Source organism: Trifolium pratense, linkage group LG2 (genome assembly GCF_020283565.1).
Source record: "Trifolium pratense cultivar HEN17-A07 linkage group LG2, ARS_RC_1.1, whole genome shotgun sequence".
NCBI classification, from domain to species: Eukaryota; Viridiplantae; Streptophyta; class Magnoliopsida; order Fabales; family Fabaceae; genus Trifolium; species Trifolium pratense.
The window spans coordinates 33,147,013-33,159,467 of NC_060060.1; the positions used below are offsets into that span (position 1 = coordinate 33,147,013).

Consider the following 12,455-nt stretch of genomic DNA (forward strand, 5'->3'; position numbering starts at 1 on the left):
AACAACTTTTAATTTATTTTTTTTATAAAAAAAATAAGATTTACTAAATAATTTTAGTTAAAAAAACTATTATTTATAGCTTTATGGTTAAAAGAACTTCTACACATAAAAAAAATTGTACCAAACGGTACCTAAATATCTTTATTAATTAATTCATTCATGAAAACTATTTTAATTAATGTTGTTCTTCTGTTGGTGTAAGTTTTGCCATGAAAACATTAAAAATAAAAACAAAAGGTTAAAATGCAATTGATCTATAATTTATTTTTATTTAAATCAATAATATATAAAAAATGTGTATGCTTTGAATTGAATATTCTAAATTCGATTTTTCATATCAAGGGAAAAAGAGAGAGTGAGAGTATTAGGGACGCTTTGCTGAAAACGTTTAACCGCTTATTCTTCTTCGAAAGCTTCAATGTCAGGAGGAGGATCATCATCTCGTTCCACCGGTAAACGCCCCCTTCAAGAAGACGATGTCAATTCCACCACAAATCCACCGTAATTTTTCTTGTCCCTCTTATTCACACACTCACAAACCCTAATCTTATCTTATTCCATTACAATTTTGAGTTGTTATTATAATGAGTTTGTGGAACTTAATTTTGTGATAAAGATTGATTTGAATTTATGAAATTATACAGAGCTAAGAGGGTGAGGTTTCCAAAGGGTAAGAAAGGGAAACCAGTAGATGTAATAGTTGAGAAAGTAATTGTCGAGGAGAATGTGAATGACCTGTCGAATCCGGTTGTTGCTGCGAAAGAACGGATGAAACGTAGGAATCACATTACTGCTGAGCTTTTGAGTGAGGAACATGGAGTTATTTCAAATAATATATCAGCTGCTGAAGTGAAATATCAGGTTTGTTTTTTTTAGAGTTTTCTTTGATTTATTATGTTGATAGATAATAGGGTTCTTAGTAAAAGAGTTAAATTATTGTTTATATGGTGTATGAAATACGAAAGTTGATGGATGAATTATTCATTTTCTGTTTCTGCACTTTGCTATTACTTGACAATTTCAGTTTAGTTTACTCCATTGTATAAAGCTTGTTGATATATTTCAATTTTCAGCACTAATTTGTATTTGTTGTATGGAGTGTTTGTAATGGATTTTAGTAGCCTTAATTGTACGCTTGTGAAGTTCGTAGCCAGTTGGCTTGTGTTCGAATTCAAATGCATTTTCGTACTGTGATTCTTTCCTAAATTGGTAGTAATTTTATAGTCAATTTGTTTCCATATTCATGCATCCATCCTTATATTGATAGAAAGGATAGGCAAGCAATCAGTGATTGGTGATGTTGTTGGCAGGCAAATGAGAATTTTGTTGAAGACGGGATTCACATTGAGCCTTTCAACCTAGATAAAGAAAGGGAAGAAGGTTATTTCGATGCATCCGGGAATTTTGTTGAATATGTAAGAGACGATGAGATTAAGGTGAGAGTTCTATTTTCTAGTATTTTTCATTCTTTATTCACAACTACTTCTTTTTTATTCTATTAATAAATTGTCAAGGATACTTGCAGGATGCATGGCTTGACAATGTTGAGATTGATCCTAGATTTGCTGGATTAAGCACTGCAGCAACAAAAGATGAAGAGGAGGCCCAAGAACTTTCTTCTAAAGATGTGGCAATCATGAAGAGGCGCATTGCAAATGTTCTTGAACCAGAGGAAACAGTAAGACCTATGTTCTATCATTCGATTCATTCTTAGGTCTGATTGAGTTGTTTATTTTGTTCGAATATAGGTCTGATTGATTTGAAAAAACAAAATAATGCATTTTTAATTAGTGAAAGTAGAAAATGAAAACAAAAAATATTTTCTTAAACCAAACAAAACCTTAATTTATTGTTTTGTGATTTGTTGTCTTTGTTATATTGAAGCATCTTTGCAGAATGTAACATTTATTTGTCAACTCACTCCACTGTATATGATCTATATACATGTTTAGGAATTAGGTAAACATTGGTTTTCTTCATGGCAATGAAGTTTTGAAGTATCTCGTTGAGGGAATTTTTAAATATGTCGCAGTTAGTAGACTATTCAATGTCACTTTAAACCCTAGTTGTTACTGGTTTCTCTTTATCATAGTTAGCAGAGAAAAACCAAGTTATCCCCCAATTTACCCTAAAAAGGGGTTACAAAACGTTCTTAAAACTAGAAGCAAATTATTGTTTTAGAAAGTCATATATCTAGCTAGTAAACTGACTACCATTGTTAATTTTATATAATATTAATTGTGTTCTCTTAATTCATAAAGTCTTGACATTGGAAATTAAATCACTATAATTGACGATAGAACTTAGGTACATATTTAATTTTTTAAGGGATGTTGAAGGTCATTTGTTTGTTTGTATTAATTGATACTTTTTCCATTAGGTCTTGCAATGTTTGAGAAGGTTAAAAGGGAGTGGTGATAGAAAGACAAAAATGTCTGGTGAGACTAAGATCGTATTTGACCAACTAACTGAGGATGCTATGAAACTTATGGAGAATGGTGAATATGGTAAGTCATTTGTTGTAGATATCATCCATGGTTAAGACATGCATTCATTATACGGGATCCTTTATGTTATCCAACTTGTGCTTCAAGATTTGTGTTTTACCACACGATGCTTAATTTTGTTTTCTTCATTTTTGTCTGTTTTGTGTTTTTTGCAGATGTTTATCATGAAAAGAAAGATGTTTTCGAGCGAGAAGCGGGTCAGTGCATTACATTATGTCTCTGTTCTATTTTTATCATGTGCTATTGTTGTATTTCCGCCTTTACTTTTATGTTGTGACTTGAGTTACTTTGTTATCATGATGTAATATGCTGCTTAATTTAATACTTGATTTAATTATTAACTATTCAGCTATGTCTTATCATGACGTAATAAGAATATTATTTTTTTGGACCATCACATAATTAAGCTTTAGATTTAGGGGAAGTTGGTCCTCAGCAGTATTCTCAACATTTTTCTCGACTCTTGTTCTGTGAATGGTGGGTGATATAATCATATAACATAAATTAACAAAGACTAAGGAGCAAGGAATTGTACCTGTTTCCGTAGTAGCCCCAGTAATTGCTAATGCTTATGCATTTTACAATTTCTATTTTTCAGAAGGATATGAGGAATTAGCCAGGGCAAGAGGAGAAGGAACATCTTCACCTTTGGCCGGTGCAGATGATTTTGATATGTTTGCTGATGATGATTCTGCCGCTAAACCATCTACAAATGAAAATAATGCAGTTAGTGAACCGTCATCAGATGCCATTAATTCTGGTACAGAAGGTAAAAACCTGCCTCTATAAATTTGGTATCTGAAATGTTATTCTATATATTTGGCATCTGAAATGATGATTTTGTTGCTGAATTTTATCTTTAAAGTTTTTAACTGGTTCTACTTTTCTTTCCAGGTGGAGCTTTGCAAAGTGATTATGTGTATGATGAATCTTCTGGGTATGACTTTTCTTCCCTATACTTTTTTATAAAATAATTTAAAATGTTCTACAGTACTCACCTATGTTTTAATGCTGCAAAAATTCATTTAGTACTCATTTTGTCTTTCTCGTCGTGATGAATTCTCTTATAATAAAAAATCTGTTGAAAATTTAATCTGACATCGATATATGTAATGTCCAGGTATTATTACAGCAGCAGTCTGGGCTATTACTATGATCCAAATACAGGGCTTTATTGCTCTGCGGAATCAGGGAAATGGTATTGTGAATTCATGATTCATCTTTGTGTGCATGTGTCATTTTTTATGATTGTAGCCTCATTATTAGTCATCTGAAATATCAGAATGCCTTTAGATGCGAGTTCTTTGCTCATTTGATTAAATCTTAATTCTATCATGGTTATATAGATATTTCTTATATGATATTTCTCATTTGGTAACTATATCAATAAACATGCATTATTCATACTTTACTTTAAGCTTGATTTTGGTGAAAATAAAAAGACATACGTATGATTTTGCTTGTGCTAGACCATGATAAAAATATGCCAATAGTTAGAGGGAGATCAAATAAAATTATAGCTCAAACCATTGAGAACCAACTACCAAGATATGGTCCATGGCATGACACCTTTTGACGCATTTAGCCGACCTTACTTAATGGAAAAAGGTTTCTACTTGTTGTATGTTTGTTGGTGATTGGTAGGGGTAGGGGTTGAAATTACTCTTGTCCATCTATAACTCAGGCTCTTGAATTTTTAGGATTCCGTGTTGGATGGACCTTTTTTAAGTAGCTGTATAGTTTAGTTTTTGCATTTTGTAATCAGCTCATTCCTGGTCTTATTGATATTTTTGTTTGTAGCTCATTGGGAATGTTTATTTTTGTTTAAACACAGGTACTCATATAATGAGGAGGCTGGCACCTACGACGAAGTTCCCGAGGTTTCAACCAATTTGAGTTGAGGGGCTTGTTTAAGGGGAGGATAGACAATTTATAGCATATCCACAATCATTGTCTTCCAATGGCAATTTACAGAAAGAAACATCATTTATCTTTCTGCACATATACTTTGTTGTGGGAAACTTGTTGATGTGCTAAGCCAACTGTTTTTCTTCTGCCTTTATCGTTTAAGGTTGCTGATGTGTAGTAGCTTAAAAATTCACCAAAGCTGATCCCAAAAAAGCATACTCTCTTGACCTGCGAGTCCCATAGCATATTCTTGTGTCTTGTAGTGGAAGCCTCCTTGTGATGGCGCCGGATCCGACGTGAAAACCCCATGATTTGCGAAAACAAACATAGAGGTAGTCAGTTTACCCTACAAAGTGCAAATATATTTATGCTCATGCAATTATTGGATGGTTGTTTTTTTTTGTTTGTCAATTTTAGGGCTTTACTATTGGATGGCTGTTTTTTGTGTCAATTTTAGGGCCTTTCCGTAGATGAAATGACAAGTGCCATTGAAACTCTCACGCACAATTGTGAGGTTTTGAGTTTGAAATAATTTTGAATTTGTTTGATGGATTAGGAGTTGCAATTTATATTCACAGAAATGAAAATTGAAAAATAGTAAATTAAACATATCATCTAAACAAATACCGGCAAAAATTTAAATAAGTAATGCTAACTGCAATTAAAAAACAAAGGAAAATAATAACACCACATTTATGTGAGTATGCTGTCTTAAAGCATATCAAAGAATACGAAGGAAACAATTGGACTGTTTACTGGACCACGCAATTCACAAGATACAGCTAAAAGAAATGTTTATGTGGATTTCAGCAGAATTAGAAAATAGTAACAATTAATTTTTTTTTAGAAAATAGTAGTATTTGTTGGAAGAGTGCAACTCAATAAATGTATCTCACTGCCTCGAAAGGATTAGTTGCGCGCGAGTGATACCTTTAATTTATTGAAAATAAAATAAATTAAAATCAATAAATATATTTAAATAAGTAATCAAATTTATATTCAAGAGACATTAATAATTTTACAATTTAGTTATTCAGTAACTCAACAACAAATAATTTTTCATTAATGTTTAAATTATTAGTTCTTCAAAAATTATAACACCAAAATTCATAAACCTTGATTATGAAAAAATATTTTTGAGTGATACTACAAAAATGCTTTAATATTGGCTTTTAAGTTCTTCAAGAACTGTACAGATAATTTTTCATTAACAACGGTTAAGGATATCCATATTCTTTAAGCAATCCATTAGAGTTGCGTTAATATTAAACCTTTAGTTCTTGTAACAAAATAAAAAACTTTAGTTCTTCTATGACAAGTGTTCTTCTTAATGATCAAAAATAATTTATTCTTTTGCGCATTCTTTCATAGATGCTCGTTATTAAATTTATAGTTCTCCAAGAGCTATGTTCCAAATCTTCAAACATTTATAAAAATTTCATTATTTAAGCAATCCTTCAAAGATGTTTCGGTATTATTAAGGTTTTCCCTTTTTCTTCTTCTTTAGTTCTTCAGAAACTATATCACAAATTTTTTTTTTAAAATCCTTCGAGCAATTCTTCAAGAATGCTTTAGTATATACCATTAATGTTTTAGTTCTTTGAAAAACCATGTCATAAATAATCTTCATAAACAATAATCAAGAAAAATCATTATTTGAGCAATCCTTTAAGTTCATGTTGAATTCAATATTAAAGACAATGATTTCAATTTTAATTAGGCTTGTGTCAATAGTAGATCAAGATTAGAGATCTTATTTCTTGATAAATAGTTCACAAAATATGATCATGAGACATTAATAAAGTGACATCTAGAACAACATACCTAACGTAGCGAATAATAATGATTAAATATGTCTTTATAAAAAAAGATTAAATATAGATTCTAAAGGAGAATAAAACAAGTAATATTTTATTTTTTTGGTTACTAAACAAGTAATATTTTATCAAAGGAAATTAACTCAATGGTCGCGGATGAGAAAATTAAATATATATATTCAGTTAAAGATTCAAAGTAAAGAACAACTTTTGGAACAAACATTCTGCACATTTTCAAGTGAAGTACCATGTCATCACTATAAAGAACAACTCTGAAGTCAGCAACAAGAAAATTCAAATTCAAATCATTTCTCAGAATGTTTAACAAATTTATTTAGCCCTTTAAAATATGACTTATATTTAGTGACAACAAATTTTCAAAGAGTGATTGTTTTTTTAAAAATAATCGAGGAAGTGGGAAATTTTAGTTAAAGTAATTAACACTAATTAATTCATATATCATATTAACAATATGAATTTGTTGAGAAGAAGAGAGACATTAATAAATAACTTAATAGTATGTTGTTGGGATTAATAGTTTTAAGAAGTTTCTTCATGGGAGACTTTTGATGATTGTGACACCCCTCTTGTGTTGGATTGAACGATCAAATTAACAATTTTGAAAGGTGTTTGACAAATAGTTATCACACCCATTAGTAAAAAGTTTTTGTTTTCACTTTCACAACTATTGAGGATTTATGTTAGGAACATTATAACGAGAATATCTAATTTGTTTAATTGAGTAGTGGATATCAACCCGGACATGGTGAGGAACACTAATATTTAATATTAGGTTAAGAAGAATGACCTTTTTTTTTTGACATAAAGAAGAATGACCTTTCTCTGGAATGTTGAAGGCCTAAAATTCTTTCTGCCATTGCAAGAGGTATTAGAATTCCTCTAGCATTAGATGAAGTTAGTAGTAGGAAAATGTTCGATATTTTGAATTTTTACCTAATTTTCTTTTGGTGGAAAGATAATGAAGTTGTTTCTACCTAGTTTTTTTTACCACTAGTAGCCCATCACTAACCAATCTATTCTCGTTTTCACGACTAGTTTTTTTATTAAGAATTTTTTTTTTAACTTTTAAGGTCGGGTCTCTAAATATCAGAATCGATGCTGCGTGTATCATTGCTTAAACTATACTATATCATTTTTCATGCTTAAATAAATAAAATTAATTTCACAAATAATTGAAGTTGTTCAAAATCTTCTCCAACACAAAAATAGTTGAAGATGAAACTAATTGATGCACACCACAACAAACACCACATAAACAACAATAACATTAACATATGGTCTAATGAGAAGAAAATTTTCAGAGAGAACAAATCTCATAACTCATAATGGTGAATATTTTATGATTGACTATATAACCAAACAAATAATAAATTATTTAATTATTTTTATTCTTCAAATTACATAAACTTTGAGGAGAAATATTCTTGTCATCATCCGTTGTCAGTGTTCCGTAACAACTTTTGGATTCCAAGGAAAACATTCTGAAGAACCGTCTATAATCCTACATGCTCCAGATTTAATTATTGCCCAATGACATTCTTTCACACAAAGATTGACATCACGTTTTTGGACATAAATATCAAAGTATTGAAATTCATTACCCCATGAAAATCGACAAAACCATAAGCTTGATTGAACAAATTTATTTGGTTTAAAATCAAACGTGTAAGTTCCTCCAAAATTTATCGAACGAAAGCCGGCATCATTGTTTTTGTCTTTACAGTGAACTCCAAGTGCAGTATTGCTTATGTTGTTATTAATGAATACATGAACTCTTGGTGGAAAGATTGGAGGAAAGCCATCAATGGCAACATATTCAGCTTTACCATCTGCGAATTGCAAAGCAACAAAAATAATTAGTAAAATCGGAACTAAGGACAAAATTTTGGACACTGAAATCATCATTCTTGTGCACTAGATTAATGATACTTTGATATTGAAACATATAACCTATTCTTGTTATATATATAATAATATATATATATTGAACATGATGAAGATTAGAAATTAAAAATTAAAAATATTAATTATTTTTGGAAATTATTAATTAGCCATTTGGTCATACAGCATAATAAATGTTTATAGTATAATTTATTACTGCATTGTGTATTTACTAAGAAAATTTGACCAAAACTTAACAAAAACAGAAAACTGACCAAATATAATTAATAATTTAGTCGTTTATTATTACATTTGACCAAATATTATTTTTTATTAAGTAGCCTTGTGACTACAATTTCATATTTTAAGGTGAATAAGTGGGAGTACTAGAGTTCAAATCTCAGTCCCCGCAATAATATGTAATGTCTCTGCCAACTGAGTTAAGTACACGAAGACTTAAATAACATTTTTTTATAATGTTATTATGTCATGTTTATTTGCATTTTATTTATCTGTGCTTATCTATTCACATAATGACTTGTGAGATTATTTTTGGAGATTTTTAGCAATAAATAAATGTACAAAAATTAAAGGCAAACTGAGATTTCTATATGTTGGCGTTTTTTGTTCAAAGCTAAACATTTGTAGTAATAATTGATATAAAAAAACAATGAGTCATAAAAAAATTAATTTGATTATGAAAAAAATTAATGTCAAAACAATCGTAAAAAAACGGTTTTCTTCCTTATGCCACGCCACGTATAAAGGAGTTTGCGAAAAATCGGTCCAAATAACAATGGTTAAATAGTAATAGTAGATATAGATAAAAACAATGAGTCACGGTGACATGTGTATTTAAAGGATATGATAAGTATACTAATATAGAAATTATGTATTTAATAACCGTTAAAGATATAGTTAGTTAGTAATTAGGAGGATTAACATGTACATTTAAAGGATATGATAAGTATATTAATATAGAAATTATGTATTTAATAACATTTATAATTGTAAAAAAAAAAAAACTTTTTTCATCAGATTTTTATTAAAGTTAAATTTACTTTGTGTTTGTTTATTATAATAAAAATTACTTTTTTTAAATAATTAGAAAACAACTAAAAAAATCTATTATTTTATAAGCTACTCTTAATAGCTTCTCATTTTTACTTGTTTTCTAATTAATTTTAGCTTCTGATTATTTTTAACTGTTTTCTCATAGTAAGTGTTTCCGCTATTATATCTATAACGTTAACTATTCTGTAATTTCATTGATGTTATCATTATCTGATTCTGGTTTCGACGTTTTCATTTCTGCAGTGATGTACTTTTGGTCTGTAGCATAATCTTTTTTTGACACAAGCATAATCTTAAAAGCAGGCTGTTGTGCAATCCAAGTTCAGTAGTGCTTAGGGATGCAGAAATGGCTTGGTAGCTATTAACAATATATTAATCACAATGCGTAACTTATCAAAATATTTATCTTGTTTCTACATTATTTTTTAATAGGAGAATGTTAACATGTGCATATATGGCACATGTTAAGGTAGTAAAAATAGAAATTATGCCTTAGAATTTGTGCATTTTAACTTTTCAAGCATTAAATGTCTTGTATCATTAAATGTTAAATTTCTATATTAAGATACTTTATCATGTGCCCTATATGCACATGTTAACAAGACCCTTTTTAATAATATATAAATGTAAACATTATCTTGTTTGATTTATTTTAATCGGTATTTTTAAAATATCAAGTTTTTATGATTTTTAAAAATAGACAATTAAATATATTAGTGATCAAACTTGTGCATTGACGTATGTGTAGTGGTCAACTAGATCCTATATTTTGGGATAGAGTGAGTAGTAAATTGTGAAATGCTCCATCCGATCATTTTTATAAGAAACAGTCAAATTTTTTTGGTACATTACTTGACCAATGTATTTGGTCTATAATATAAACCAAATACATTAATTATTGGAGAAATACTTATATGGGCACAAGCATAAATAATAATTTGTTAGACACACTCACATTAAGTAAATAAAATTAAAGAAAAATAAATTGAATTTATATTAATTGATGTGACAAATATATTTTTTATATCATTTTTTGGATTGATGTATGTGTACCTAAAATTGTGCCTAAAGTTGTTGTGCCTAGGTAAGAGCTTTTCTAATTATTGAATGAACATGAAAAATCAAAAGTTTCTCGTAAAAAAGACCGGAGGGAGTAATTTTATTCTTTACATTTATTATACCATTAATATGGTCAAAAGATTAATTAATTAACATTTATAACTGTAAAAAAAAAAACTATTTTATCAGATTCTACACTATAAATATAACAAAAAAATCCATTGAACAATATATCAATTCAAGATGGCTTCAACCTCCAATATTGTGCTATTAGTTTCTATGTTACTAACAATTCTCGTTGCTTTGCAGTTCAAGGACGGTAAATGTTTCTCGACTATTCCTCACCCAGTACATGTATATGTTACCAACAACTTAACCGGCAATTTACAGCTTGGTGTCCATTGTAAAGACAAGCATGATGATTTTGGATATCGAATCACACATTTTCAAGAAAGTTATAACTTCACTGTTCATCCTACATTCATGATACCGAATAAATTATACTGGTGTAGTTTTTCATGGATTAATGGAGCTAAATATTTTGACATTTATGTTCAAAAACGAGATCAGGAGGATTGCGACAGAGAGTGTCATTGGCAAATAAATGCATACGGACCATGTAAGGTGAAGGTTGGATCTGTTCAATGTTTTCCGTGGAATGCTGCTATTGAAGGACGGACATAGGCTAACTGGTGAAGAGAATAATAATCACATAAATTGAAGAATAAAACTAATGAATTGAATAATATATTGTGAGTTTTTTTTTTTAACAATTTATATTGTGAGTTTTGCTATTATTATTCATATCATATATTGAGAATAAAACTAATAAATAATATATATATTGTGAGTTTTGCTATTGTCAATCATATCATATATCGACCATACTTATGAAAATCATCATCGCGCGAATTCAAATTAAAAATTGGATAGAGACAAAATGGACAACCTCAAATTCAATTTCATTTTGTAGATTTCACAAAATTGGAACAATTTTTAGATTCATGATTTCTATAAAATTTACACATCAACAAATTGATAAATAACAGGGGGAGAGAGACAGAGAGAAAGAGCGTGAGAGAACAGTGGTCGAAACGCGCCGACAGACATGGCGGAGTTGCGGCTGTAAACTTCCATCCCTTTCTTATTGTTCAATTTGCAATCATGTACAAAGCACAGATCTAAAAAACTAGAGAGGGAGAGAGAGAGAGAGAGAGAGAGAGAGAGAGAGAGAGAGAGAGAGAGAGAGAGAGAGAGAGAGAGAGAGAGAGAGAGAGAGAGAGAGAGCATAACAGTGGAGGTGAAACCACACTAAAAGAGATGAACGCCGCCGCACGGCGTTGTTACGGCGGCACCACCGCGATCTCCCTTCTTTCTTTCTTCGTTACTTGGTTTCTATTTTTTCATCAATTTTCTTTTCTTTTCTTTATAATAAGTTTTGTATATAATTTTCAGTTTATTATTTTTATATAGTATATGGCCATTATTATTTATTTTTATTTATATGTATTTTTTTTATAAAAAAAACATAGATATTTAATTAAGAAAAAAAAAAAAATGAAAGAGAAGGGACACAATTTTATTTTTGAGGCAGCGACACAAAATCTACATGTAAAGAAAAAAATCGAAAGATATAGAGTACGGAAGGCTATTTTTATTTTTTTCAAAAAAATTGATCTTTTCCGTAAAAAAAAAAAATTGGACTTTAAATTTGGATCTGAGAAATAATTGGTTTTAAACCAAAAAAAATAACTATATTTAAAACCGAATTTAAAAAATGATTGGTTTTAAACCAAATTTGATAAATAATCAAGTTATAATCGGATTTATAAATTAACCGGTTATATAACCATGACCATATTTATAACTGGTTTGGTAACCAGTTTTAAATAAAATGTGGATTTGATTATGAATCTTAATTCAAATAAATGGTTTATAAATGGATATGGTTTGGTTTTGGATAAAAACCGACCATGCACACCCCTAGAATAAGACATGAGACATTAGTTAAGTTTATAGCAAAAACATTATCTAATCTAATCTAACGGTTTCCGCTAAAGTGTTTTATCTTTCTCATTAAATAATCTGACTTAAAAAAACAATATGTGCTTATAGACTATAGTTCTTACCTATACAAATCAATGATGTAATTCTTTGTTACGAAAAAAATAAGGGATACAAACCAGCA

The 12,455-nt window shown here is 29.5% G+C and overlaps 3 protein-coding genes across 3 annotated transcripts; 2 read left to right on the top strand and 1 right to left on the bottom strand.

Annotated features, from left to right (window-relative positions):
- The first annotated feature begins 313 nt into the window (after positions 1-313).
- LOC123910620 (CD2 antigen cytoplasmic tail-binding protein 2-like) lies at positions 314-4,963 on the top strand. The gene is made up of 10 exons (XM_045961782.1): positions 314-501; positions 645-861; positions 1,311-1,436; positions 1,526-1,678; positions 2,381-2,507; positions 2,663-2,704; positions 3,106-3,276; positions 3,402-3,444; positions 3,628-3,705; positions 4,342-4,963. Exons 1-10 carry the CDS (start codon positions 419-421, stop codon positions 4,406-4,408), a joined length of 1,107 nt encoding a protein of 368 aa, XP_045817738.1. The 5' UTR covers positions 314-418; the 3' UTR covers positions 4,409-4,963.
- A 2,730-nt stretch (positions 4,964-7,693) lies between these two features.
- LOC123904584 (S-protein homolog 5-like) lies at positions 7,694-8,158 on the bottom strand. Its single transcript, XM_045954230.1, has one exon. It carries the CDS (start codon positions 8,156-8,158, stop codon positions 7,694-7,696), a length of 465 nt encoding a protein of 154 aa, XP_045810186.1.
- Positions 8,159-10,510: 2,352 nt separating this feature from the next.
- On the top strand, positions 10,511-10,951 carry LOC123904585 (S-protein homolog 5-like). The gene has a single exon (XM_045954231.1). It carries the CDS (start codon positions 10,511-10,513, stop codon positions 10,949-10,951), a length of 441 nt encoding a protein of 146 aa, XP_045810187.1.
- Positions 10,952-12,455: the final 1,504 nt, after the last annotated feature.